This window comes from Monodon monoceros, unplaced genomic scaffold (genome assembly GCF_005190385.1).
Source record: "Monodon monoceros isolate NGI ecotype Baffin Bay Population unplaced genomic scaffold, NGI_Narwhal_1 Super_Scaffold_13, whole genome shotgun sequence".
NCBI lineage: Eukaryota > Metazoa > Chordata > Mammalia > Artiodactyla > Monodontidae > Monodon > Monodon monoceros.
The window spans coordinates 84,117,484-84,144,601 of NW_021703769.1; the positions used below are offsets into that span (position 1 = coordinate 84,117,484).

The 27,118-nt window shown below is 53.9% G+C and overlaps 1 protein-coding gene across 1 annotated transcript; it reads right to left on the bottom strand.

The window, feature by feature from the left end:
• Window positions 1-1,135: 1,135 nt before the first annotated feature.
• On the bottom strand, window positions 1,136-26,155 carry AMZ1 (archaelysin family metallopeptidase 1). Its single transcript, XM_029219387.1, has 7 exons — window positions 26,132-26,155; window positions 19,013-19,536; window positions 17,677-17,844; window positions 9,240-9,368; window positions 8,781-8,926; window positions 8,175-8,351; window positions 1,136-3,585 (listed from the first exon to the last, which is right to left on the bottom strand). Exons 2-7 carry the CDS (start codon window positions 19,314-19,316, stop codon window positions 3,043-3,045), a joined length of 1,467 nt encoding a protein of 488 aa, XP_029075220.1. The 5' UTR covers window positions 19,317-19,536; window positions 26,132-26,155; the 3' UTR covers window positions 1,136-3,042.
• Between the last annotated feature and the right edge of the window lie 963 nt (window positions 26,156-27,118).

Here is a 27,118-nt window from a genome sequence, read left to right on the forward strand (position 1 = left end):
TGTGTGTGTGTGTGTGTGTGTGTGTGTGTGTGTGTGTGTGTGTGTGTCCGTCCCTGGAATGCTACAGCCGCTCCTTTGAACTTGGTGGGATCTGAATTTGGACTCTTCGCTTTAATATTAGCTGCTTGGCTAAGCTATTGTGTTTATTTTTTTAAGCCCTTTCAGAGATTGCTTTCCTCCCAGAAAGGTCTGAATCAGATGTCCCACGGGACAGTATTAACAGGCCCACATCCCTCCCCCGACCCACGCTCTGGCAACAGGGGGGCCGGTGGAGGGGCTCCCGGGCTAATCCCACTTTCCTGCCCCGCAGGTGGGGAGGAAGGAGTTGAGAACGGTCCTCCTCTCCCTCCGATGATGAGTTGGGGCTTTGGGGAGGAAGAGGGGGAAGAAGGAGAGGCAGGAGGAGGGTCTGCCACCTCTTGACCAGGGCCCTGCTTCCCATCGCCCCTAACCAGGGCACAGTTTCCACATGTGTTGAGGCTACTTTTGAAGGCACGCGTGGATGTCCCAGCCCCATCTCACACGGGAACGGTGACACAACGCCATGACCCCAAAGTATTTTTCGCTCCATTCAAGCCCCTCCACCCAGTCCCACCAGAGAGCGAGGGGCTCCGAGAGGCTCCGTGGGAAAGCTCGGAGACCTCTCCTCCTGACTTGCAGGGGGGCCTTTGACAGATAAGGAGATGAGAGAGCATGAGATGAGATGACACTGACTTGGTGCTTTTGCATAAGTAAAAACCAGGCCCTTGTTTCTCGGAAACCGTTATCTGAAGCTACTTCAGCTCAGCCCCGTTAAGGTGCCCAGCTGTACCATGTCTGAGCCTGAACTTGGTGAGCCGTGACTTTGCTATGGGAGATGGCGTTCGTTATCCCCTCCTCTGCCAAAAGCCGCTCCCTGGGGACTGTCCCCAACTGCTCTCCACCCCCAGCAGGGGCAGAACCTGGGCTGATACTTGAGCAGGGGAAGGAAGCTACGATCTCTGCTCCTAAACGTTTTAATTTCAAAACTTTCCTCCCAGCAGCTGGCTTTAAAAAGTGTCCTCCCTCTGCAACTGATGTAACGACCCCCTTGAGCTCCCTCCCTCAGTCTGAGCCAGGCTCTTCTCTCTTCGTCACCTGTGTGTGTGCTTACATCATTCCAGTCAATCTTTTGCAGAAGAAAAACAGGTAAGATTTTGCCGCAGGTATGATGGCCAATCTGAGCAGCAAATGCTAACTGGGGCAGGTTTTTCCTAAATGTTTTCTCACCTCCCAAGCTCTTCCAGAACCTCACCACACCCCTATGAAGAGGTGGGATCTACATCCCCTCCCTGTGTGTGAGCCTGGGTGAGCCTTTCAGGCGGCCTTAACAGAGGATGGCTGAGTGAGTCCTGAGAGGCTACACGTCTTCCACGTGACTCCAGGAAATCCCTCCTTTGGTAGCCAGCCGCCATACTACACGGAAGCCCAAGCCACCCGGACAGGACCAAGGCGCTGGCCCTCGGCCATCACACAGCAGCCCCGTGAGTGAGCCGTCCTAGAGCAGGACTCTCCAGCCCAGCCCCAGGGGTAAACTTTCCCCAGCAAGCTCTGTCCACACTGCAGCTGAGCTGGATAGGTTGCTGGGGTTTTAAGCCACTAAGGGGTGAGTGGTTTGTTCACAGTGACAGAGACACCGAGGCCTCCTTCTCTTCCTCCATCACGCTGTCTGTGGGGTTGGCCCCAGCACACTTTCTGCAGAGCCTGGCTCGTCCTCTTCTCCCCATCAGTTACCTCTGAATCCTTGTGATGCATGTTCAACCCCATGAGAAAGAGAATGCGGGTCTGAAGAGCTGCGTCCTTGCTGCTTTATTTTCAGGATGGTCTCATCCCTTCCATCTTTCTGGGGCTGGAACCTACATCACAAGGAGGCTTCAGGCGTCCTTGCTTGGGGGGTGACCCTCCTGATTCTATATTTGTAGTTTGTACTGTTTTTCTTAGAAGGCCCCCCAAACTGTCTAAGCTATGCACGAAATGTAGGAGCTGCTCCTGTTCGTGCCTCTCTCCAGATGGGAAGTAGCTGCGACTCCCCATCACTCCGCGGGAGCTCTGCCGTCCGGACGAGAGGCGTCTCTCCCCGGGGCTCCTTAGCAGCCCGGGGCACTTGATGATGAAAACGGTCAGTCGGTCGGGAAAACCTAACAGTCAAATGTGTGTGTTGCACATAAAGGAGTTTCCAAGAACCGGAAGCAAAGTTTGACGAAATTAAAGGCAGACAGACAGTTCTACTGGGGTGATGGGTATTTTAACATCTAAATCACTTGTTCTCTCAGCAACTGGTCAAACGAGACCAAAAAAACACAGACACAGGTGTTCTGAACAAATCTCATCTCCTTGCCCTCACTGGTGTTGGGGTCCAGGCCACCTTTGTCAGAAAACTGTCCTGAGGATGGAGCCGCGGTTTGCTTTCACCTCTGCAAGTCACAGCACGCAGCAGCACCTTCAGACCTGCACACGGGACACCCTCCCTTCCCGCAACAGTTGTCAGAAGAAGTGGCACGTCTCTGGGCACGTGGTCTGGTAGGTGGTGGCCACCCGGAACTTTCAGGGAGACGCCCACGCCAAGTTCCAAGGGTCAGAGTGCGGTTAGCGCCACAGAAAGGGGCCCTTTCTATGGGCTTGGGGTCGGGGGAGGCGGGGGACCTTGTAGGTTGCAACAAGACCCCCTTTGCCCCCCTTCGAGCGGAGGACCCACGTTGGGGCCTTGCAATCTGAGTTCGCCGTAGCAGAGCCCCGAGCCCCAGGCCGTAGGAGACAGACAGGCACCTGCCGGGCACCTGCTCTGTGAGGTCGGGTGCGGCCCGAGGACGGCCCTCGGGGTACCTGGGACCCCGCCCCCCCCCACCCGGCCGCGTCGTGAGGCTGCGGTTAGGGCTGGGGGTGCGGGGTCCACGTGCAGACGGATCGCCTTCCGCTTCCCGAGACACCGTCCCTTCCGCCCACAGCCGGGCCCGCAGCGCCCTGGGGACAGGCAGGCGCTGGACGAGACGCACCAGCCGTGCTGGACAAGACGCGGCAGCCGTGCTAATTGTCCTCTGCCTTCCAGCGCCGCGGGGACGCCTCGGCCCTGGACGGTTTGCGAGCGCTCAGCTTCCGCCTGAGGGAGGAGAACTTGTCGCCCAGGACTCGGCGCAGCCCCGCGCCGTCTCGGCCGCAGGGCGGGTCCTGCCGGGGGGCCGGGAGCCGCCCCGTGAACAGGTCCCAGCGGGCCAGGGCGTCCACGGCGCCGTCCACCCGCGCCAGCTCCTCCTCAGTCACGTCCCTCTCCAGGGCCTGGATGCAGGCCGCCAGCCAGCGCCCGTGCTCCGCCAGGGCCTCCCCCGGGCTCTCCGCGGCCGCCAGGGAGCCCAGCCCGTCCTCAGGCTCCAGCTCCGGGCCCGCGGGGAAGGCGTGGCTCCAGGCGTCCGGGGACAGGGGCTCCGACAGACCGCTGCCAGGCTCCGAGTCGCTCTCGCCGCACAGGCCCGAGTCCGCGCTGCAGGGCAGGGTGTCCTCCGACACGGACGGCTCCCCGGCCGCCGGCCCAGGCCGCGTCCCCGCCGCCTCTAGCGTCCAGGTGTACAGTCTCTACGAGGGAGAGACGCGGGCTGAGTCGGCCTGTCCGGCCCCTTCCCTTGCCAGGGAGCCGCCAGGAGACCCAGCCCCTCTCCCGAGGGGACCCCACTGTGCCCACGACCCAGGGCGAGTGGCAGTCTGGTGCCACAAGGGCCCTCGGAATGGGGCCTCTAAAGACAGCGAACTTGCAGGAGCTTTGCAAGCCTGACCGTTATTCGTGGATAAATTGAGCTGACCTGTTAACACTCTGTTCAAAGCAAAGGGAATCGTGGTTTTCCTACATCCCACTAGCACCTCTGCGCGTGGTGCATCCGGGCATCAGAGACGCCCGCGGTCAGCTACTGCCCACCTCCGCCCCGCTCTCCTTCCGTGATGGCTCAGAACCGGCCGTGGTGGAGTCGTCACACAATGGAAACTGGCAGATACGCCCAAGCGAGGATTTTTCTTTAGAGGGCGCTTACCAGCACACCGCTGACTGATGGGAACAGATCCAGAACAGGCCCAGGGCGCCCCCCCTCGAGGTTAGGAGTCGCAGGAAGGCATGCGTCAGGGGAGGGGGACGAAGGGCCTGAAAGTTCGGATCCGGTAGGCGAGCAAGACCCCGAGAAAGTAAGTGGTGAGAAACCCCAGACCTTCTGCAGGCCACGGCTGGCCCGCTTCACCTTACACGCACACGAGGATAATGGGCAGCTTACAGCCGAGCCCCCAGCCCCGCGCTCGGTGGGGCGGGCGCTCTGGTGACGGTGACGCCCTCGCCCGGCGCATCCTGCTGAGCGCCGTCAGCCAGTCGGCAGCAGAGGCACCTCCCTACGGGGGCGCTGCCTCTGGGTCCCCTCTGCAGCGAGGCAGGCCGCCATCTCAGCGCCCCTCGACGCGCTGTTTACCCCAGAGACATTCAGGGGAGACCCAGGCCGGGAGGCAGCTCTGACCTGGACATGCCCAGCCCCGTGTTCAGGGGTCCCCGACCAGCAGCAGCCTGGGAGCCCGTTAGAAACGCAGAGCCAACCCCTCCACGAGCACCGGATCATAAACTCCTGCCTGTCCAAGAGCCTCTCCCCCGAGTCCAGCCCCCGGACCCAGTGGGCTCCAGCAGCTGACCATCTCCTAGAGGAGGACGGGCTTCCCAGAACCTCAGACACAACGGGATTCACTTAAAGCGTCTGGCTTAAAACTTTGGGTCTTAAAGTTGAGTCCAAGCTCTTTTGTTGGTGGGCCTATGCCTTCATTTGAACAAAAAACTTTTTTAACTTGGTATTTTCATCCAAAGGTGGATTTAAAGAAGAAATTACCACTCTTCCAAAAGACTGAAGAGGAGGGAACACTCCCAAAGACATTCTATGAAGCCACCATCACCCTGATACCAGAAACAGAGATACCACCAAAAAAGAAAATTACACGCCAATATCTTTGATGACTATAGATGCAAAAATTCTCAACAAAATATTAGCAAACCAAATCCAACAGATTTTAAAAAGTTCATACACCACGACCAAGTGGTATTCATCCCAAGTTCACAAGGATGGTTCAATATATGCAAATCAATCACTGTGATACACACTTTAACAAAAGAAGACAAAAAGCACACGCTCATCTCAACAAACGCAGAAAAGCATTTGATGAAATTCAACATTATGATAAAAACTCTTACCAAAGTGGGTAGAGAGGGAACACATCTCCGCATAATAAAAGCCACTTATGACAAACCCACAGCCAACATAATACTCAACGGTGAAAAGCTGAAAGCCTTCCCACTGAAATCTGGAACGAGACAAGGATGCCCACTCACACCACTTCTATTCAGTATAGTATTGGAAGTCCTAGCCACGGCAATCAGACAAGGAAAAGAAATAAAAGGTATCCGAATTGGAAGGGAAGAGGTAAAACTGTCACTCTCTGTAGATGACATGATACTATAAATAGAAAACCCTAAAGACTCCACACAAACGCTACTAGAAGTGGTTGCATTTCTTTACACTAGCAATGAAATATCAGAAAGGGAATGTAAAAAAGAAAATACCTTTTAAAATTGCACCAAAAAATTGAAATACCAAGGAGGGGTAAGTCTTATATGCTGAGACCTATAAAACATTAATAAAGGAAACTAAAGATGATTCAAAGAAATGGAAAGATATCCCATGCATTTGGATTGGAAGAATTAATATTGTTAAAATGGCAATACTACCCAAAGCAATCTACAGATTTAATGTGATCCCTGTCAAATTACCCATGACATTTTTCACAGAACTAGAACAAATAATCCAAAATTTTATATGGAACCATAAAAGACCCAGAATTGCCACAGCAATCCTGAGGGGGGGTGGGGGGAAGCAGGAGGGATAACCCTCCCAGACAACACTACAAAGCTACAGTAATCAAAACAGTGTCGTATTGGCACAAAAACAGACATATGGATCAATGGAACAGAATAGAGAGCCAAGAAATAAACCCACACACCTAAGGTGAATTAAGCTTCGACAAAGGATACAAGAATATAAAATGGGAAGAAGATAGCCTCTTCGGGAGGTGGTGCCGGGAAAGTTGGACAGCTGCATGGAAATCAATGAAATTAGAACACACCCTCACACCATGCATAAAAAGAAACTCAAAAGGGTTTAAAGAGTTAAACATAATACATGACACCATAAAACTAGAAGAGAGCATAGCCAAAACATTCTCTGACATAAATCATACAAATGTTTTCTTAGGTCAGTCTCCCAAGGCAATAGAAATAAAAACAAAAATAAATAAATGGGACCTAATCAAACTTACAAGCTTTTGCACAGCAAAGGAAACCATAAATCAAACGAAAAGACAACCTATGAAATGGGAGAAAGTTTTTGCAAATGAGGCGACCGACAAGGGCTTAATCTCCAAAATATACAAACAGGGCTTCCCTGGTGGCGCAGTGGTTGGGAGTCTGCCTGTCGATGCAGGGGACGCGGGTTCGTGCCCCGGTCTGGGAGGATCCCGCATGCTGCGGAGCGGCTGGGCCTGCACGTCCGGAGCCTGTGCTCCGTGGCGGGAGAGGCCGCAGCGGTGAGAGGCCTGCGTACCACAAAATATACAAACAGCTCATACAACTCAATAACAAAAACAAACCACCCAATCAAAAACTGGGCAGAAGACCTAAATAGACATTTCTCCTAAGAAGACATACAGATGGCCAATAGGCACATAAAAAGATGCTCAACATCACTAATTATTAGAGAAATGCAAATCAAAACTACAAGGAGGTTTCACCATACACCGGTCAGAATGGCCATCATTAAAAAGTCTACAAATAACAAATGCTGGAGAGGGTGTGGAGAAAAAGGAACCCTCCTACACTGTTGGTGGGAAGGTAAACTGGTGTAGCTACTACAGAAAACAGTATGGAACTTCCTCAGAAAACTAAAAATAGAATTACCATATGATCCAGCAATTCCACTGCTGGGCATATATCCAGAGAAAACTCTAATCCAAAAAGATACATGCACCCCTACGTTCACAGCAGCACTATTTACAAAAGCCAAGACATAGAAACAACCTAAATGTCCATTGATAGATGAATGGATAAAGAAGATGTGGTGCATGTATACAATGGAATATTACTCAGCCATAAAGAAGAATGAAATCATGCCAATTGTAGCAACATGGATGCAACTATAGATTATCATACTAAGTGAAGGAAGTCAAGAAAGATACCATATGATATCACTTCTATGTGGAATCTAAGAAATGACACAAATGACCATATCTACAAAACAGAAACAGACGTAGAGAACGGACTTGTGGTTGCCAAGGGGGGGGGGGTGGGAGAGGGATGGATGGGGAGTTTGGAACTAGTACATATAGAATGGATAAACAACAAGGTCCTACTGTATAGCACAGAGAACTATATCCAATATCCTGGGATAAACCGTAATGGAAAAGAATATACAAAAGAATGTATGTATGTATATATATATATATATATAACTGAGTCACTTTGCTGTACAGCAGAAATCAACACAACATTGTAAATCAACTATACTTCAATTAAAAAATAATAAAAGATTTTTAAAAAGAGAAAATAACCACTACCTGCCTTTGAACTGTAAACTCAGAGTAAAGTTTCTGAGTTTGCAAACGAACTTCTCCGTTGGATAAGGTTTCTCCCCGCAGTGGAGCAGATGGACCCGGTTCCCTAGGGTCCCTCTTGGGCCCTGCTCCCCGGCAGTGCCTCGTGCGGACAGCAGAGGGCAGCGTCGCCGCGCTGGCTCAGCCCCCGCGCAGGGCGGGGCCGGATTAAGAGCAGCGCCTGCCTTTCCACAGTGATTCTTGGTTAGTCTGGTTCCGCCTCCTCCTCCGGAGGGGCTGTGAGCCAATTAGGGAGAAAGTGATGCTGGGGAAGGCCCCTTGGTGATGCCAGAACCGGCCCGAGTACAGGAAGCTCTAGGACAGGGTCTAGTACACGGTCAGTGCCCGGTAAAGACGGGCTCTGATTAGGGTTGCCTGGGAAATAAAAGCCGTGCGCCCCTGTGGTGACAGCCACCGGCACCGGGCCAGGCGCCTGGCGGGGGACTCAGCCAGACCCACGAGACCCGCAGACCTGTTCACCCCTCCCCCTGCCCGCGACTCACCTTGTACCTGTCCACGAGCTTGAAGCCCAGGATGTGCTGCAGCTTCCGAAGGCAGATGGGGCAGAGGTCCGGGGGCCGCCGCAGGGCCTCGTCCAGGCTGAGGGTGCCCTGCATGAGGCAGCGGAGCCAGCGGCAGTTCCCCAGGCCCAGGAGGTGGCAGAGCTCGTGGCACGTGACCTGAGGGAGAAGGTCCCCACCTCCTTGCATCCTGGAGCCCGCCACCCGCCGATCCCCGGGACCCCTGGGTGCGGGGAGAAAGGCAAGCTGGTGTGGTCAGCTCTGGGGGCCTCAGAGCATGGAGGTTTGGGTGTCAGATGAGGGCTCAAATCCCAACCCTGCCACTTGAGAGCTGTGTGACCTTGGACAAAGCACTTGGCGTTTCTGAGCCTAAGTGGCCATAGTCCCTAAAGTGAAGGATGGTCCTCAGCACCGTGAGGACTGGACAGCGTAACTGGCTGAACCCAGGGCTCGATGGCTGTCCACTCACGCCCTTCTGTCTGATTCCACACCCTAGCATCTTCCTGGAGCTCGCCAGAACCCCCAGCAGCCCCTCCTCTTCCTGTCCCCCGTCTCCTCCCGCCACCTGGGCAGCACCCCAACACCCACCTTGCAGCACTGGACCATCCCCAGGGCGCTGAAGCACACGGTCCGGCCTCTGTCCTGCAGGGGTGCCTCGGGGGCCAGGTCAGGGGTGCTGGGCCCCTGCTGCAGGGATTCCCCCGAGAACCGCGCAAAGCTGCAGACGCCCACTTCTGGGGAGAGGCAGAGAAGCGGAGGCACCAGGAGTGGCCTCAGCTCAGGGAGCCCACGGGCAAAGCCACCCTCCTCAGGATGCACAGGTCCTAAAGGCCCCGCCCTGCCAGCGCGTTTGCCAAGCAGACAGCCCCTGGCCCAGGAGGGGTGAGAACTGGGGCTGCAGGTTCAAGAGAGCATTTCCATATATGCCCATTCTCTCCCCCAGGAGGGGTTCTGGGAGAAGCAGCGAGGGGATGACATCCCCACGTGTTCCAGGCCCTGTACCCAAGCCTCAGGGCTGAGGCAGGAGGCCCCCAGGTGCCGGCTCACCATGCCCTGGAAGGAACGTGCCGAAGGTGAAGGTCCAGGCCTCTCGGGGGTACAGGTCGGACAGCGTGAGGCCCAGCACGCATAGTGCATCGCCCGGCTTGCTGCTCTTCAGGAAAGACAGGATGCCGTCTGCGGGGACGGGGCCAGAGGGGCCAGTGAGGAGGCGGCTGGTGCCCCTCTCCGGGCCCATCCCCCCTTCCTCTGCCTGGGACCAACTCATCCCACAGTCGGACGCAAGCTAGTGACATTCCATGAAAAACTCAGACTGAGGCCGAAAACTCAGCCAAGCTGCACCATGTGAGGCCTGGGCCTCGGGGGGAAGAAAGAGCTCAGGTTTGGAAAGGGTAGTCCAAGTGGGGACACCAAAAAGGCCGCCGGGCCAATGAGACCGGTGTTCGTGGGAAGAGCCATTGCAGCCTCGGGCAGCTCATTGATGGCCCCAAAGACGTGGCATCTCATCCCCGGGACCTGTGCGTGTGTTCCTCACCTGGCAGAAGCGAGCAGATGGGATTAAATTAAAGGTCTCCCAGTGGGAAGGTGATTCTGGATTACCCAGCTGGACCCGATGGAATCACCAGGGTCCTCACGAGAGGAGGCAGGAGGGTCAGAGAGAGCTGAAGGGGCCACAGCGCCGGCTCTGGAGGAGGAGGGGCTGCAAGGTCACATTTCACCTGAAATGTGACCTTACTTGGGGACAGGGTTTGCAGATGTAATCAAGTTAAGGTGAGGTCAGTAGGGTGGGCCTAATCCATTCGCCTGGCGTCCTTCTAAGAAGAGAAGCAACACAAGCTACGTGATGATGGAGGCCGAGGCTGGACCAAGGACCGCCGGCCGCCACCAGGGGTGGAGGAGGTGAGGAAGGGTCCCCCGGAGCGTTCACAGGGGACAGGGCCGGCCAACACCTTGGTCTCAGAATTCTGGTCTCCGGACCGCGAGATAATACACTTCTGTGTTTTAAACCACCCAGTTGTTGGTGCTTCGTTACAGCGGCCGCAGGAAACGAACACAGCCATCTGGACCATGTAATCTGACCATGGGAATCCAACCTCTCACAGCCTCTGCACGCCACCTGCTGGGTGAGCCCTCCCAGGCCCCCTTCCTTCCCAGTGGCCCACGAAGCCTAGGGCGGGGGAAACAGCAGTCCTTTCAGCAGTCAGCAGAGATGGACACCCGGACCCCGGCACCACAGCCCCTGGGGCAGCTGGACAGATGCTGGGTTTCCCCCGAGTCGGGCGGAAGCAATGGCAGGCGTGGTGGCGCCGCAAGGGGCAGGAGCGGCGGGGCCCAGGCCGGCCATTGCTCCTCGGGCCCCGCTCAGACCCTCGGGGGGGCGGGGGAGGGCTGTGCCCAGCGAGGGACCGAGGCTGCAGTCTGGGACAGAGAAAGGGGCACGCCACCGTTGGGACGGCACCCACCGGCCAGTAGTCCCTGTCAGCCCCAGAAACTCAACGCCGGCTGTAACAGCACACTGCCTGTCGCTACAAGATAACCAAACAAGCCGAGTGACACACAAAGAACAGCTTCTGAAGGCATTGAAGATGGGGGACGGGTGGCTACAGGAGGGCACGGAGGAAGGCTTGGGGGGGGGCGAGGCAAGCTGTTCTACACACTCTTCTGGTGATGGCTACGTGATGTGTGTGTGTGTGTGTGTGTCAGGACTCAGAACGGTTACACCCAGAAGGAATAATTTCTCTATATGTAAATTATGCCTCAATAAACAGGACTTTTAAAACACCAGAGACCTACTGAGAAACTAGAAACAGGGAGAAGAGTAGAATCCCAAGAGATGAAGCTGAGCTGTTTCTGAGACGGTGGATGGGAAAGGTGACCCTGATGACACAGCCCCTGCTCCGCCTGCTACCCCAAAGGGCCGCACCCAGGGAGAGGAAGGCTGTACTCCTGGGGTCATCAGGGTGGCCCAGACCGTCAGCTCCCTTAGATGCCTGGCCAAGGAGAAATAAAATCCTCTCGCAGAAAAACTACAGCATCCCAGGCCACAAATTCTTCTAGAAGTTAAACTAATTTTTCACATAAGACGTCCAGCTAACAATCAAAAATAAAACACACAATGAGGCAAAATAACCAAGACAGAATTAGCGGAAAGAGCAACACGGGTGCTCGAAATGCTGGACTCACAGGCACAGATTATAAAGCAGCTATGCTCATAGATATAAATGCTAAATGTAATTTTAGCCGGGAATTGGGAATGATGAAAAAAGTGACACTGGGACTTCCCTGGCAGTCCAGTGGTTAAGACTCAGCCCCCAACGCAGGGGGCCCAGGTTCCATCCCTGGCCAGGGAACTAGATCCCACATGCATGCCGCAACTAAGAGTTCACATGCCATAACTAAGGAGCCCACGTGCTGCAACTAAGGAGCCCTCGAGCCACGATTAAGGAGCCCACCTGCTGCAACTAAGACCTGGCACAACCAAATAAATAAACAAATAAATTTAAAAAAAATTTTTTTTAAAGTGACACTGCTGCATCAAAAAGAATAAAATACCTAGGAATAAACCTACCTAAGGAGGCAGAAAACCTGTGCTCGGAAAACTATAAGACACTGATGAAAGATCCTGGGACAAGATGACAGAGTAGAAGGACCTTGAGCTCACCTCTCACGAGCACACCAAGAAATCAAAACTAACTGCTGAACGACCATCAGTAAAAAAGATTGGAACCTACCAAAAAAGATATTCCACATCCGAAGACATAAAGAAGAAACCCAAAGAGACAGTAGAAGGAGCACATTCACAATATAATCAAATCCCATACCCCACAGGTGGGTGACCCGCAGACTGGAGAACAATTATATCACAGAAGTTCTCCCACAGGAGTGAGAGTTCTGAGTCCCACACCAGTCTCCCCAGTCTAGGGGTCTGGCATTGGGAGGAGGAGCCCCAGAGCATCTGGCTTTGAAGGCCAGTGGGGCTTGAGTGCAGGAGCTCCACAGGACTGGGGAAACAGAGATTCCTTCCTCTCTTGGAGGATGCACACAAGGTTTTGTGTGTACCAGGACCCAGGGTAAAAGCAGTGACTTCACAGGAACCTGGGCTAGGTCAACCTGCTGGTCTTGGTGGGTTTCCTGGGGAGGCCAGGGGCAGCTATGGCTCACTGTGGGTCCAGGGACACTGGTGGTGGAGATACTGGGGGATATTCATCAGTGTGAGCCCTCCTGGAGGCTGCCATGTTAGCACCAAGACCTGGCCCCACCCATCGACATGCTCCAGAGTTGGGGCGCCTCAGGTAAAACAACCAACAGGGCGAGAACACAACCCACCCATCAGCAAACCGGCTTCCAAAGACTTGCTGAGTCCACGGCCACCTCTAGACACACCCCTTGACACGGCCCTGCTCACCAGAGGACCAGGACCCAGCTCCATCCACCAATGGGCAGGCACCAGCCACTCCCACCAGAAGCCTGCACAAAATTGATAAACCTTTAGCCAGACTCATCAAGAAAAAAAGGGAGAGTGCCCAGATCAATAAAATTAGAAATGAAAAAGAAGTTACAACCAACACCACAGAAATACAAAGAACCATACACAAAAATCTGTTTCATTCCTATACAGTAACAATGAAAGCTCAGAAAGAGAAATTAAGGAAACAATCCCATTTGCCATAGCATCAAAAAGAATAAAATACCTAGGAATAAACCTACCTAAGGAGGCAAAAGACCTATACTCTGAAAACTATAAGATGCTGATGAAAGAAATCAAAGATGACACAGACAGAAAAACATACCATGTTCTTGGATCAGAAAAATCGATATGGTCAAAATGACCATACTACCCAAAGCAGCCTACAGATTCAATGCAATCCCTATCAAATTACCAAAGACATTTTTCACAGAACTAGAAAAAATTTTTTTAATTTTTATGGAATCACGAAAGACCCCGAACAGCCAAAGCAATCTTACGAAAGAAAAACAGAGCTGGAGGAATCAGGCTCCCTGACTTCAGACTATACTACAAAGCTACAGTAATCAAAACAGCATGGTTCTAACAAAAAAACAGAAATGTAAGAACAGATACTATAGAATTCCTAGAGGAAAGCATAAATCATAGCAGTATTTTTTTGGATCTGTCTCCTAAGGCAAAGAAAACAAAAGCAAACATAAACAAACAGGGCCTAATTAAACTTAAAAGTTTTGCAGAGCAAAGAAAACCATAAACAAAACGAAAAGACAACCTACAGAATGGGAGAAAATATTTGCAAATTAGGCAACTGACAAGACATTAATCTCCAAATAGTTCACACAAATAGTTCATAGAGCTCAATATAAAAAAAAAAGAACCCAATCGAAAAATGGGCAGAAGATCTAAATAGACATTTCTCCAAAGAAAACATACAGATGGCCAAAAGGCACATGAAAAGATGCTCAACATCACTAACTATTAGAGAAATGCAAATCAAAACTACAATGAAGTATCACCTCACCAGTCAGAATGGCCATCATCAAAAAGTCTACAAATAATAAATGCTGGAGAGGGTGTGAAGAAAAAGGAACCCTCCTACACTGTTGGTGGGAATGTAAACTGGTGCATCTCCTATGGAAAACAACATGGAGCTTCCTTAACAAACTAAAAATAGAGCTATCATATGATCCTACATTCCCACTCCTGGGCATGTATCCAGAGAAAACCATAATTTGAAAGGATACATGCACTCCACTGTTCATTGCAGCACTATTTACAATAGCCGACATGGAAGCAACATAAATGTCCATCAACAGATGAATGGATAAAGAAAGGAGATGTGGTATATTCATACATGGAATATTATTCAGCCATAAGAATGAAATAATACCATTTCAGCAACATGGATGGACCTACAGATTATCCTACTAAGTGAAGTAAATCAGAGAAAGACAGATATCATATGATATGGCTTATATGTGGAATCTTAAAAAAAATGATACAAATGAACTTATATACAAAACAGAAACATAGAAAACAAACTTATGGTTACCAAAGGGGAAGGGGGGGAGGGATAAATTAGGAGTTTGAGATTAACATATACACACTACTATATATAAAGTAAGTAACCAAAAAGGACCTGCTGTATAGCCCAGGGAACTATACTCAATATTTTGTAATAACTTATAAGGAAAAAGAATCTGAAAAAAATAGATATATATGTATGTATAAATGAATCACTTTGTTACATACCTGAAACTAACACAACATTGTAAATCAACTATACTTCAATTAAAAAAAAAAAAAACAGTGAGAGAATAATGAAGCCAAAAATAAAAATAAATAAATAAATGTTAAACTACCCTCACGTTCCTGGAATAAATACAAGTGAATTGTAATGTATTTTACATATTTCTAGATTTGATTTGCTAATATTTTACATTAGAGTTCTTATCATATGAGAAATTGGTTTCCAATTTCCTTACTAATAATGTCTGTAAAATTTTGGTATCAATATCTTGCTGTTCGTATTGAAAAGAATGCAAAGTGTTTCTACTTTGTCTCTCTTTTGGAAGAACAAAAAAGGCACTGATGAAAGAAATTGAAGATGACACAAACAGATGGAAAGATATAACCATGTTCTTGCATTGGAAAAATCAATATTGTTAAAATGACCATACTACCCAAAGCAATCTACAGATTCAAAGCAATCCCTATCAAATTACCAATGGCATTTTTTTCACAGTACTGGAACAAATAATTTTAGAATTTGTATGGAAACAAAAAAGACCCCAAACAGCCAAAGCCATCTTGAGAAAGAAAAACAGAGCTGGAGGTATCACACTCCCTGAATTCAGGCTATATTACAAAGCTACAGTAATCAAAACAGTCTGGGGGACTTCCCTGGTGGTGCAGTGGTTAAGAATCCTCCTGCCAGTGCAGGGGACCACAAGTTCGAGCCCTGGTCTGGGAAGATCCCACATGCCGCAGAGCAACTAAGCCCAACTACTGAGACTGCACTCTAGAGCCTGCGAGCCACAACTACTGAGCCTGTGTGCCACAACTGCTGAAGCCCATATGCCTAAAGCCTGTGCTCAGCAACAAGAGAAGCCACCACAGTGAGAAGCACACGCACCACAGCGAAGAGCGGCCCCCACGTGCTGCAAATAGAGAAAGCCCATGCGCAGCAACAAAGACCCAACGCAGCCATAAATAAATAAATAAATAAATAAAAACAGTATGGTACTGGCACAAAAACAGAAATATAGATCAATGATACAAGATAGAAAGCCCAGAAATAAACCCATGTACTTATGGTCAATTAATCTATGACAAAGGAGGCAAGAATATACAATGGAGAAAAGACAGTCTCTTCAATAAGTGGTGCTGGGAAAGCTGGATGGCTACATGTAAAGAATGAAATTAGAACATTCTCTAACACCATATACAAAAATAAACTCGAAATGGATTAAAGACCTAAATGTAAGACTGGATGCTGTAAAACTCCTAGAGGAAAACATAGGCAGAACACTCTTTGACAGAAATTGTAGCAATATTTTTTTGGATCCACCTCCTAAAACAAAAAAAAGCAAAAATAAACAAACAGGGACTAATTAAACTTAAAAGCTTTTGCTCAGCAAAGGAAACCATTGACAAAATGAAAAGACAGCCTACAGAATGGGAGAAAATATTTGCAAATGATATGACCAATAGGGGTTAATATCCAAAATATATAAACAAGTCATACAATTCAACATCAAAAAAACACACAATCTGATTAAAAAGTAGGCAGAAGAACTGAATAGACATTTTTCCAAAGAGGAAATGGAGATGACCAACAGGCACATGAAAAGCTGCTCAACATCACTAACCATCAGGGAAATGCAAATCAAAACCACAGTGAGGTACCACCTCACACCTCTCAGAATGGCCATCATCAAAAAGAACACAAATAACAAGTGTTGTCTAGGATGTGGAGAAAGGGGAACCCTCGTACACTGTTGGTGAGAACGTAAACTGGTGCAGCCACTGTGGAAAACAGTAGGGAGGTTTCTCAAAAAACTAAAAATAGAGCTACCATATGATCTAGCGATCCCACTCCTGGGTATATATCCAAAAACACCCCAAACATGAGGCCCAGTGTTTATAGCAGCATTATTTACAGTTTCCAAGATATGGAAGCAACCTAAATGTCCATCGACAGATGAAGGGATAAAGAAGATGTGGTGTATATACATACATATACATACACACACACACACACACACACACACACACACACACACACACACACAATGGAATACTACTCAGCCATAAACAAGAATTAACTATGGCCATTTGCAGCAACATGGATGGACTTGGAGAGCATTTTGCTAAGTGAAATAAGTCAGAGAAAGACAAATACTATATGATATCACTTATATGTGGAATCTAAAAAGATAACAACAAAATATAACGAAAAGAAACACACTCACTGATATAGAGAACAAACTGGTGGTTACCAGTGGGGAGAGGGAAGGGAGGAGGGGCAATATAGGGGGAGGGGAGTAAGAAGTACAAACTATTGGGTGTAAAATAAGCTACAAGCATATATTGTACAACACAGCAAATATAGCCAATATTTTATAACTATAAATGGAGTATAACCTTTAAAAATTATGAATCACTATATTGTATGCCTGTAACTTATATAATATTGGACAGCAATTATACTTCCATAAAATTTTTAAAAAGTGACACTGCTAATTTGAAAAAGAATCCACTAGAAACTATAGAACTGAAAAATACAACTGAAATTTGGAACTCTATCTATGGGTTTAATAGCATATTAGGTGCAGCTAGAGATAGAATTAGTTAACTGGAGGGTGAGAATAAAACTGGGATGAAATACAAGGAAAGGGGAAGAGAGTGAGGGTGAACACGCATCCCATTGGAGTCCTCAATGGGGGAAAGAATGAGGCAGAGGCAGTAGTGGAAGAAAGATAATGGCTGAGAATTTCTCACAACTAATGGAAGACATCAGTCCACTTATCCCAGGTCCAACATCAGCCAGAGACAGAGCCCCAGCCCTTTCTTGGGGACCTCCCTACACTTGAGTCTGGGTCTCCTGTACATCTGAGAGCCCCCAGCTCATCTACGCCTCTCAACCCAGCCTCATTCTCCAGCTGCCAGTGACCCCCTGGGGAATGATGGGGCCAGAGAGCTTTGTAAAGACAAAAAGCTAGAGGGGCCTTAGAAGGCTGCGGCACCTGCTCTGCGTGCCCTTGAGTTTTCCGGAGGACAGAGGGCTGTGTGGTCCAGTCTCCAGACACTTCTGAGCGGGGAAGGGAACCCTTGCCTCAGTCTTCCTTTTCTAAAGGCTGGGAAATAGATGTTCCCTCCCCCAAGAAAAGCAGGGGGATTCCTTCCTTCTCCTAAGCTCCTCCCTCCCACATTTTGCCTCCAAAAAGGGCTTTTTGCCAAGCGGCAGACGCCTGCCCTTGCGCTGACCTGACCTGTGCCCACACCGCACGCACTCACCTGTGTGGAGCTGGAGCCTGTCAGAGTCCTGACTGGGGCGTGATGAGCAGTGGATGGACGCAGCCGCCACTGATGGCAGGCACCTGACCTGCAGGCCCAGGAAGAAGGCCTCTGTGCAGCTCCGCAGGTGGTCCAGGAGCGCGCCGTCTGCCGGCCCCTCGCTCAGATCTGGGGGTGGAGCAGTACCATCAGGCCCCCTGCCCACTCCTCGGAGTCCCCACCTGCCTGTGCCCAGCACCCTGGACACGGACCAAGGCTGGAAGCCAGGAGAAAGTGGCTGTAGTGTCCCCAGGCCAGCGGCTTGCCCAGGAGGTGATTAGAAATGCAGGTGCCCAGGCCCACTCCAGATCTCTGGAACCAGAACCCGCATTTTAACAAGATGAGCTGTCAGCGGGGAGACAACATGGATGGTTTGGGAGTTTGGAAGCAGAGTCTACAGACAGAGATGGCCAACTGGCCGGGGGCAATGGAACAGGAGAGGTGCCTGCAGGCCTCTGGTCTTCAGGGGCAGGAGGGTGGGTAATGAGCCTGCGTGGGGCAAGGCCTGCCTTGGCATGCAGAACCAGTGGCCCGCCCGCTCATCCCCAGCACCTGGCCAGCAAGCCCCGGAGAGCCTGGCCGAGGCATCTCAGCCCTTGGTCCACGCACAGCCCCTCACACCTGGTGTCCCCAGTCTGAGCGCTGGAGGACCAGGCAGGAGTCCCCGAGTCCCCGCCAGGCCCTGCCAGTGTCTCCAAGTACAGCTTCGGGGTTAAGAGCAGGGCACTGGGGTCAAATCCTGCCTCTGCCAATCACCAGCTCTGTGACTTCCCCTCCCAGCCTCAGTGTCCTAACCGATGAAGCGGGGTGACCGTGACCCTAGCACCCTGAACCACAGAGGAAGCAGCCAGTATAGTGCCTAGGACAGCGCTGGCTCCAAAAGATACGGCCAGGAGGGTACAGGTGGATGAGGCAGCACCTGCGGGTAGAACAGGGCAGTGAGCTGCCCAAGGGGTCCCAAGGCCCTGGGCTTTCTGAACAGTGTGGAGCTGGGGTGGGGGGAGAGCTGAGTCTCACCCCCGAATCCCAAGCACACCAGCACATCCCCCTTCATATCAGGTCCTGCCTGGGGTCCGGGCACAGACATCCCCACCTCATGCTAGATCTAGGCCCTCGCCACCCACCCCGGGGTGTCCTGATGGCCCAGGATGCCACCCTCCAGCTCATCACCACTTGCTGCCCCACGGGCTGCAGGTGCCCATGCCCGCCGGTGCCCACGGGCTGCAGGCGTCCATGCCCGCCGGTGCCCACGGGCTGCAGACGCCCATGCCCGCCGGTGCCCACGGGCTGCAGGTACCTATGGGCTGCAGGTAAATGTGCTTCCGAGCCAGGCTCTGCTTCCGGGGCGCCAGGGCAGCATGGAAGGTCTCGAAGTCCTCGGGAGCCTCAGGGCGGCTGAGGAGCCAGTCGAAAGCTGTGTGGATGAGCAGCGTGCGGAAGAACGTCCTCCGGGGGTTGTAGGCCTCAGCCAGGAAGAGCCTCTCGGCTGGGGAGAAGGTGGACGTGTAGAGCTGCCGCAGGGCCGGATCAGTGGACAGCAGCGCATCCTTCAGGGCCCGGGGGCCGAAGCTGAACTCCTGGGCCGGCCGGCACTGCAGCATGACGGGCCTGGCCACGCTGGGGAGGCCCCACGGCCGCCCATGCACCGCCCAGGGCCTGGCCACCAGCTCGTCCACGGCCTTCCCTCGGGCCGAGTGCAGCGGCCACGTGGGCTTCTGGCACGTGGACCAGAGGCCGAGGGCCTGCAAGGTCCAGCTCCGCCTGGCGTCGGACCTCCTCGGCAGCAGCAAGCAGCTCGGACACCCTCCGGCCCGTCGGCACCTGCAGGGAGACGCCCAGCTGAGCCTCCGGCCATTCTCTCAGGCCCGGGGAAGGAGCTCTGTGGGGAGGAACGCACCCCCCAGGACACGGCACCTGCACCCAGCCAGGCCAGAAACGCCGTTTTCTCCTCTTCTCGGGGGCCGGGTCTTTAACCAGCACCAAGTGTGGGGAAGCATCCTCCCTCCCCCAAAGCAGGGATGCGGTTTCCATGGAACCCTGGTGAGGACAGCGCGGACTCGCCCCTTCCCAGCCCTCAGGAGGGAGGGTGCGCTGGCAGTGAGACCCCCACCCTTGTGCTGAGCATCCGCAAAGCCAGAGGCCCCTCCACCAGGACACCAGCCACCCCTGAGCCCTCTGTGGTCACCCCACCGCCTGGGCCACCTCAGCACCTGCAGCCACCGGCTTTCCCAGCAAGGGCCCCGTGGGCCTGCGGATGAAGCCGCGATGCCCGAGTCCGCGTGGCCAGGCCAGCCAGGGGCTGGACAAGTGTCTGTGGGGAAGGAAAGCAAGCCCCACAGTGCCGGCTGCAGAAGTTTCCTAGCACAGGCGAGGGGCAGGCACACGTGCCGACCACGGAAGTATCAGTAGGGAGACGTGGGGAAGCAACAAAGGGGGAGGCCAGGCAGGGAGGGGAGACGCGGCGGGGCGGGGGGACAGATGGGCAGGGAGAACGGTGACAAAGTCACTTCACAAAGTGGGGTTTTCCTCCCGACGCAGGAGCAGGGTCTGGCTGGTGCATCGCATCCCGGGTTCATCAGAAACAATGCGCCCTCCCACCGCACGCCCTGAAAAGCTACCGGGAAGGAATTGGCTGCTGTGGGCTCGACTGTGTCTCGGAGGGGGAGGCAACGGAAGGAACAAGCCAGAGAAGAGAAGATGCACAAAGTAACAGATCAGGACCAAGGAGAACAGCGCTCCAGCGGGTCCCTGATTTAGAAAGTCAGGCAGACGCGCAAACCCATCTCTGCAGAACACCAAGTCGTGAGGCCGGGAGCGGCGGAACTGGAGAAACAGGAACGGCCTTGTTTTTGTGGGAAGAATAAAGACACGAGGCTGTACTCCCTTTAACTAACCTCAGTTTAAAATGTTCATCCAGAAAATAAAGGCATATATGCATATATGTGTGTATGTGTGCATATACGTACATGTAGACATATACACATATATTCATAAAGGGGGGAGATTGGGTGCATGTATAATTTATAAATCTTCCTCCAGAAAATTATACACACGTGATTTTTTTCCAGGGATATTATGTACATATGTGCATACATACACACATACATACACACATGGGTGCGTTTTTTCAGTTAATTGCTGGCTTAGATGAAGGGAAAGGAGCCAGGATTGAAGACCTACTGAGATCCCTGCCAGCAGAGAGCTTTAAGCATTTCTTTCTGCATATATACTTTACCAATTTACAACCAATTTTGTGTGCAATCTTACATCCTCTCGACTTGGTATATTATGAGTACTTTCCCAAATCCTTAAACCGTCTATAAAAAAATGCCATTTTTAATGGCTGGACAAAAACGCCACAATGAACATCTTCGCATATGGCTCTGTGTTTCCATTTCCTCAGGAGAGATTCCCAGAAGATACTGTGTGTGGATGTTTAAAGAATCTCGATTTGAAGGGATTTCCCTGGTGTCCAGTGGCTAGGACTCTGCACTGTCAATGCAGGGGGTGCAGGTTCGATCCCTGGTTGGGGAACTGAGATCCCACAGGCTACACAGCACAGCCAAAAGATTAAAAAAAAAAAAAAAAAAAAACTCAGTTTGTATAGCCAAATTGTGATTTGTATAAATTGTGCTTTTGTGCAAAAGCGATTTGTATTTGCTTTCCAGAAAGGCCACACCAAGCGGCAACCCCACAGCGCCCCGGATTTCTAAGTAGTCAGCAGCAAATAAAAACAATCACCAAGAGCACTGAATACGAGGCTGATTCCAGGCGGGGCTCTAACACCCAGGGAGGTGGGGACAGTTATTGTCCTCATTTTCAAGAGGGTGAAACTGAGGCAGAGAGTAAGGTTAAAACTAGCTTAATCAGAGCCACGCAGCACATAAGAATCAGAGGTGGGCTTGGAACACACCGATTTTCAAGTAGCCCCGTGTCCATCACCGGGAGCGGTAGGGCTCCACCTTCTCAGGACCCCTGCCCAGACCCCCGTCCCTGCCACCAGACACTAGGGCGAAACTGACAGGCTGCAGTGGGATGAACAACCTGCTCCTGGGCTGTCGGGAAAAACGCCAGCCACTTGAGAAGCACATCACAGGCCGAGCACGGAAGGGCCACGGAGGCGCGTTCTCCAGGAGCACAGACCATGTGCCAGGAGGACCCAGTGAGGACTGTGTGACCAGAAGGACATGGTCAACATTTCCAAGGGGGGCGGGTGGGCAGGGTCCCAGCACAGGAGCCCCTGTGGCTCCCTTCCTTCCCCGCCCCGACAGTCACCGCGTTCCTATTCATCCATAGGGCTCGGCCTACACCTGTGGATAAAACGGGTCCCTGGCCTCGCAGAGCTTGAATGCTAGAGATTTAGGTGGACCATAAAAGGCAAGAAAAATACGTATTGTCTAATGTGTTAGGTGATTAATGGTACCTGAAGAGGAGAAGGCCAATCAGGGCATGGGGCTCAGGAGGGCCAGGGCTGCACTGCCTTTTTCCAGAGGGTGACCAGAGCGGCTTCACTGAGAAGCTGGGCAGACTGGCAGGAGGGAGCTGGGCAGGGGGGCTCCCGAGTGGAGGGGCATGTGCAAAGGGCCCGCTGCACACACACAGCGCACACAGCGGGGTGCAGGGGCAGCGGGGAGGCCGGCGTGGTTCTGGGGGTGGAGGGGGGAGAGGGAGGGAGGGAGGCAGGGCCACATCGTGCAGCCTCCAAGCCATGTGTTCCCCGAGCTCTGGCCTTCCCCACCCCCGGGGCGAGGAGAAGGGGCTGACATGAGCAGCGTGAGGCTGCAAGCCAGGCTCTAGGAGCTCCCCCCGCACCCCCGGTGGCCTGGATGTGAAGGCAGACCCTCCAGGAAGCTTCAGGCGTGGCTAGTGGGCCACAGGGACCCGGGCGCTCAGGCAACCCTGAGGAGGGAGCGCCCTGAAGGCCAGCTGGGGCTCTGACCTGCACTTGGCCCTGTGACCTTCAATCCCCCTGGGCCTCAGTCCGCTTCCACCTGTCTCCCTTGCCCTGAGCGAGGCTGGACCCAGCAGAGAGGAGGTGCCAGCAGCAGTCCAAGGTCCGCCCTGAGCCCCGGGAGCGGCCTTGAGCGCTGACACCACGTGCATCTCACCAACTTATTTCTGTTTCGAAATGCAGCCCCCGGGACCCCGGGACCTGCTCCGGGCTCTCTCTCCCCAGACCCTCCGCTCACCAGCACCCTCCCACAGCGAGCTGGAGGCTTCTCGTACCGCTACAGCATTCCCTGCTGTCACAGCCAGCTCAGAATTATTCTTTCTGTAATTGGGAGTGGCCTGTAAATTGCTCCTCTGAGGCCGCGGGGGCCTTCCAGACGCCCAGGAGGGTCTGTGTCACAGCTTTGCTAAGGAGGTGAAAGTGAGACAGACACCGACGTCCGAGGACATCCCTCCTCACAGGTCCACCATCTGTAAACCACAAGTCACTTCTTGACCCAGCACCTCCTCTGAACCCACAACTTCCTGAAACACAGCTGTTAGCATTCACATGTCTTATAGGGAAGGCCATGGAGGCTCAGAGAGGCGAGGCCACTTGCCCAGGGTTGCACAGCTCACCAGGAGTCAGACACAGTACTCCTGACTCCTGACAGAGAAGTAAGGCAGACGATAAAAGGCAATAAAAATAAATATTGTCTAGTGTCACTCTGGGCCTCATGTGCAGGACCTTCTCCCACCCCCGAAGAGTCTTTCCTGCCAGCACCCACTGTCCCTTACCACCCACCGACCCCGCTCAGGGCCTTCACTGCCAGCAAACACCTCAAAGCCAGGCAAAGCCTTGGGAAACGAAAAATGCCTACTTTTTACCAAAAGTTCAAGGGCCCTGGCACGTCCATCCCAGGAATGACTTGGGCCCAAATTGTAAACCTCAGATGGCCCAGAACCGGCCAGGTCCCTCTGGTCCTGTGCGCCACGGGGACCCGAGGCACAAGCAGTGTTTCCAAGGAGGCCGCAAGCATTTCCACCTTAGGGCCCGTCTACACCGTTATGAGCCGTGTGGGATCCTGAGAGCTTTGGTTCATGCGGTTACATCGATCATACGCTGTGTCTGAACTTAAAACGGGAGCTGTGTGCGCAACACGAGGGCACAAAGCACCGCCTCACGAGCAGCGCCCCCCTGACGCCACGGCTCGGTACTGCTGTGAGCGCTGCTGTGACCTGAGTGAGGGTCCCCAGGACACACCTGGAGAACCACCGTTTCACTCTGACTTCTCCCCCCGGGACAACTGATTGCAGGCCCGCAGGGCCGTGTTGAGCACGCGTGTGTTTGGAGCATCCACGTGGGAAAGACAGGCCTGGTGTGAGGCAGAGATGCCCAGAGCACCTGCCCCGGTGCAGAGCCTCCGGCCTAACAGCCACGCAGAAGCCCAAAGAGCTCGGAAGAAGTGGCCACCTTGGCCCCGGACCGGCGCGGGCTGGCAGGTCAACGGGAGGCTCTAGGTTGGGCCCCAGGGTGTGTGACAGGTGTGTCCTGTCCATCCGCATGGGTTCCACTCTCTCTGGGGTCCGGCCATCTGTCTGCCCAGATAGCATTTCCTCTCAAGACGCCCAGGCGGCCACACTCTCTTCCAGGGTCACTCAGGGAAACCCTGACCCTTCGGTCCTGCCAGGTCATTTCTGCACAAGACCACCCCTCGTGCAGAAGCAGAAGCTGGACGTGGGCAGAGACCGAGGCTGAGCCCCAGGCCAGGGGGTGCCGAGCGAGGGAGCCGCAGCCAGAGCAGGGTCTTCCCAGCCCTCTCCGCGACCCGCCAGCCCGCTAATCTTGGCAACAATGAACGCTCTCCTCTGCCCATAACGTGGGGCAGCAGCTGCGGAGCGCTGGACGCCGGCGTCGCGCCTGAGCCCTGCAGGCATCACCTCATTCAAGCCACACAACCCTGCGCTGCTGCAGGTGCTGTTAACAGCGCCCATGTCTCAGATGGGGAAACCGAGGCCAGGTCCAATCTCAGAGCCATGCCTCACACTGGAGCCAGAACTCTTAAAGTGCCAGTGGGCTTCCAGAAGCAGAGAAGGTCTCACCATCAGTACACGGTGGGATGTCTCTGCCCTGCCCCTGTTAACGCTGGGACCGCGGCCAAATTTTTCAGCCCGCCTCCCCTCTCCCTGAGGCGCCCACGTCCCCCTCACCTGTCCACTGTCCTGCCCAGAGGCCAGGGAAGGGCGTGTGCTGGTACAGGCCGCTTCCACTCCCATGGGAGGACCTGCTGCAGGAAGGGCAGGCGGCCCCAGACCCCTCAGCCCGGGCACCTGCTTCCCAATCCGACTGGACGGATGCCTCAGACTTTGGCAAGAAAGCACGCTCTGGTTCTTGGTATTCTGAATACGCTTTGCAAAACATCCCGGCAGCTGCCTCGAGCTATTCACTACTGTCTGCCTTCTGAGCAGCCCCACGCAGAAGGGATGTAAAGGGTTTGTGGCTTCACACTTCTCGGAGGTATCAATCTGCTCAGAGGGGAACCGAGGGCGGCGATCACGGGGAGAGGGTCTCCGCGTCAGACCCCTGCTTCCTGTTGCAGGGCCCTCACCTCCCTGCCCTGGCTGCACCCTGACAGTTTCCTTTCCCACGACAGGCAGGGGAGGACCCAGCCTTCCCCTCTGACCCTGGCAGCATTCTCAAGTTTGGCACCGCTGTGGAAGCCCACACCCTGCTTTTCTGAGCTGGAGGTGCTCCTGGGAAACAGGAAGACAGCACTGGGCCGGCTTCTCCACCAATACCTAGGTGGTCATGTGGCCCCCTTCCCCGCACCCCCAGGCTCTCTGGGGGCGTTCCATGCCCAGCTGGACCGGCCAGGAAGTGCCCTCTTCCCGTGCCTGGCCCTGGGCTCTCCCACAGCCTGTTTGCTCCCATCGCCAGGACGCAAAACAGCCCGCAGGTCGCCCTCCCGTGGGGAGCAGAAGGCCAGGAGGGGTCCCCGAGCCCCTTCCCTCCCCCGGCTCCCCTCTGCGGGCCCAGGCCGGGAAGTCTCGACTCTGGCGCGGAGCACAGAGCGCGGCACTGCACCAAACACTCCTCGGCACACCGGTCCCCGACACCCCACCTCCCGCCCCAGCGCGCCCTCCGTGTCCGCGCGGACTCCGCGCCCGAGCGCGCCTGCCGCCGCCAGGGCGTCCTCGGGGCTTGCGCGGCTGGACTCGGCGCTGCGGCGCGGCCAAGGCTTCCCGACCCAGGCCCTGCGCCCCGCTCGGTTCGGGGTACCGGCGTCGTCCCACCCAGCCCGCCGGTCTCCTCTCGGTCCCCGCCCTGGGTCCCCGCGCCCCACGGCCTCCCCGCCGCACCCCTACCTCGCAGCCCCGGTCCTCCTCGCCGCGCGGCCGGGTCCTCCCCCGCACCCTCCGTCCTGCGGGCCGCGCACTCCGGTTGCTCCCAACCGTGCGCCCCCCGTCCTCCCCGCTGCGCCCCTACCTCGCAGTCTGCGCCCTCGGGAGCCGGCAGAGGCGGTGCCAGGCGGGGGGCAGCGTGGGCACGTGGCGTGGGCCACGGAAATCGGGGAGGTCTCCGCGTGACGTCAGCACCGAGGGGCCGGGACCGAGGCGGGACCCGGTGGAAAGTGTAACGCGCCGCCTGGCCGTGGGCGCCACACCCCCTCCTGCTGCTATGGGTGCATCACGCGCGGGCCACCAGTGGGCAGAGTGCTGGCAGGAGTCCCCGGTCCTCAGACATGGGCTCTGACCTCTGCTGACTCCTTGTGAAGCGCGCTTGCGACGCCCCTGACCCTCCCAGAAACACCTGGGGTAGAGGCGGGGCCTGAGACGCTAAAGCCAAGCAGGTGAGAGAGGTAAAGCGGTGCTGCCCAGGTGAGAGAAGTAAAGCGGTGCTGCCCAGCTAAGGCCCTCAGGTCATACAGGTAAACCAGAGCTGCCCAGGAAAGGGGCTGGCATCAGGGTTACCTCAGCACTGTGCGGGCACAGCTCCAGCACGTGACACACAGCCTAGCCCTGTCATCACTGGTTCCCCGGGAACTTCCCCTTCATTTGGCGGCCTCCCTATTAAGATGTAGTAATGATTTTCTTAGAAGTGTTTATACGCCAGGCACAATGTACTAAATGCTTTACACGTGCTATCTCAAGTCTGGGAGGTAACTGTCCTTTCTGTCCCCGATTCACAGATGAATCTCTGAGGAGGCAGGGGAAGTGACAGGCCCGTCCAGACGGCAGGGCCGGGGCTGAGGACCCTCAGCGCCGGTGAGGGCGGGGGCCCAGCACCCGGCCAGGGGAGCAGCACGGGCTCTGTGCTCGGCACACGCTTGCAGCACGAACACCGTGGGTCCTCGGAGAGGGTCCAGGCGGCCTTTATCCCCAGAGATGAAAGGCAGGCAGCCCTTGTCCAGGGAGCTCCTACCACATGCTGTCTCTGGGTCCCCTTGTCCCCTGAGAAGGGTCCTGTGCTCCT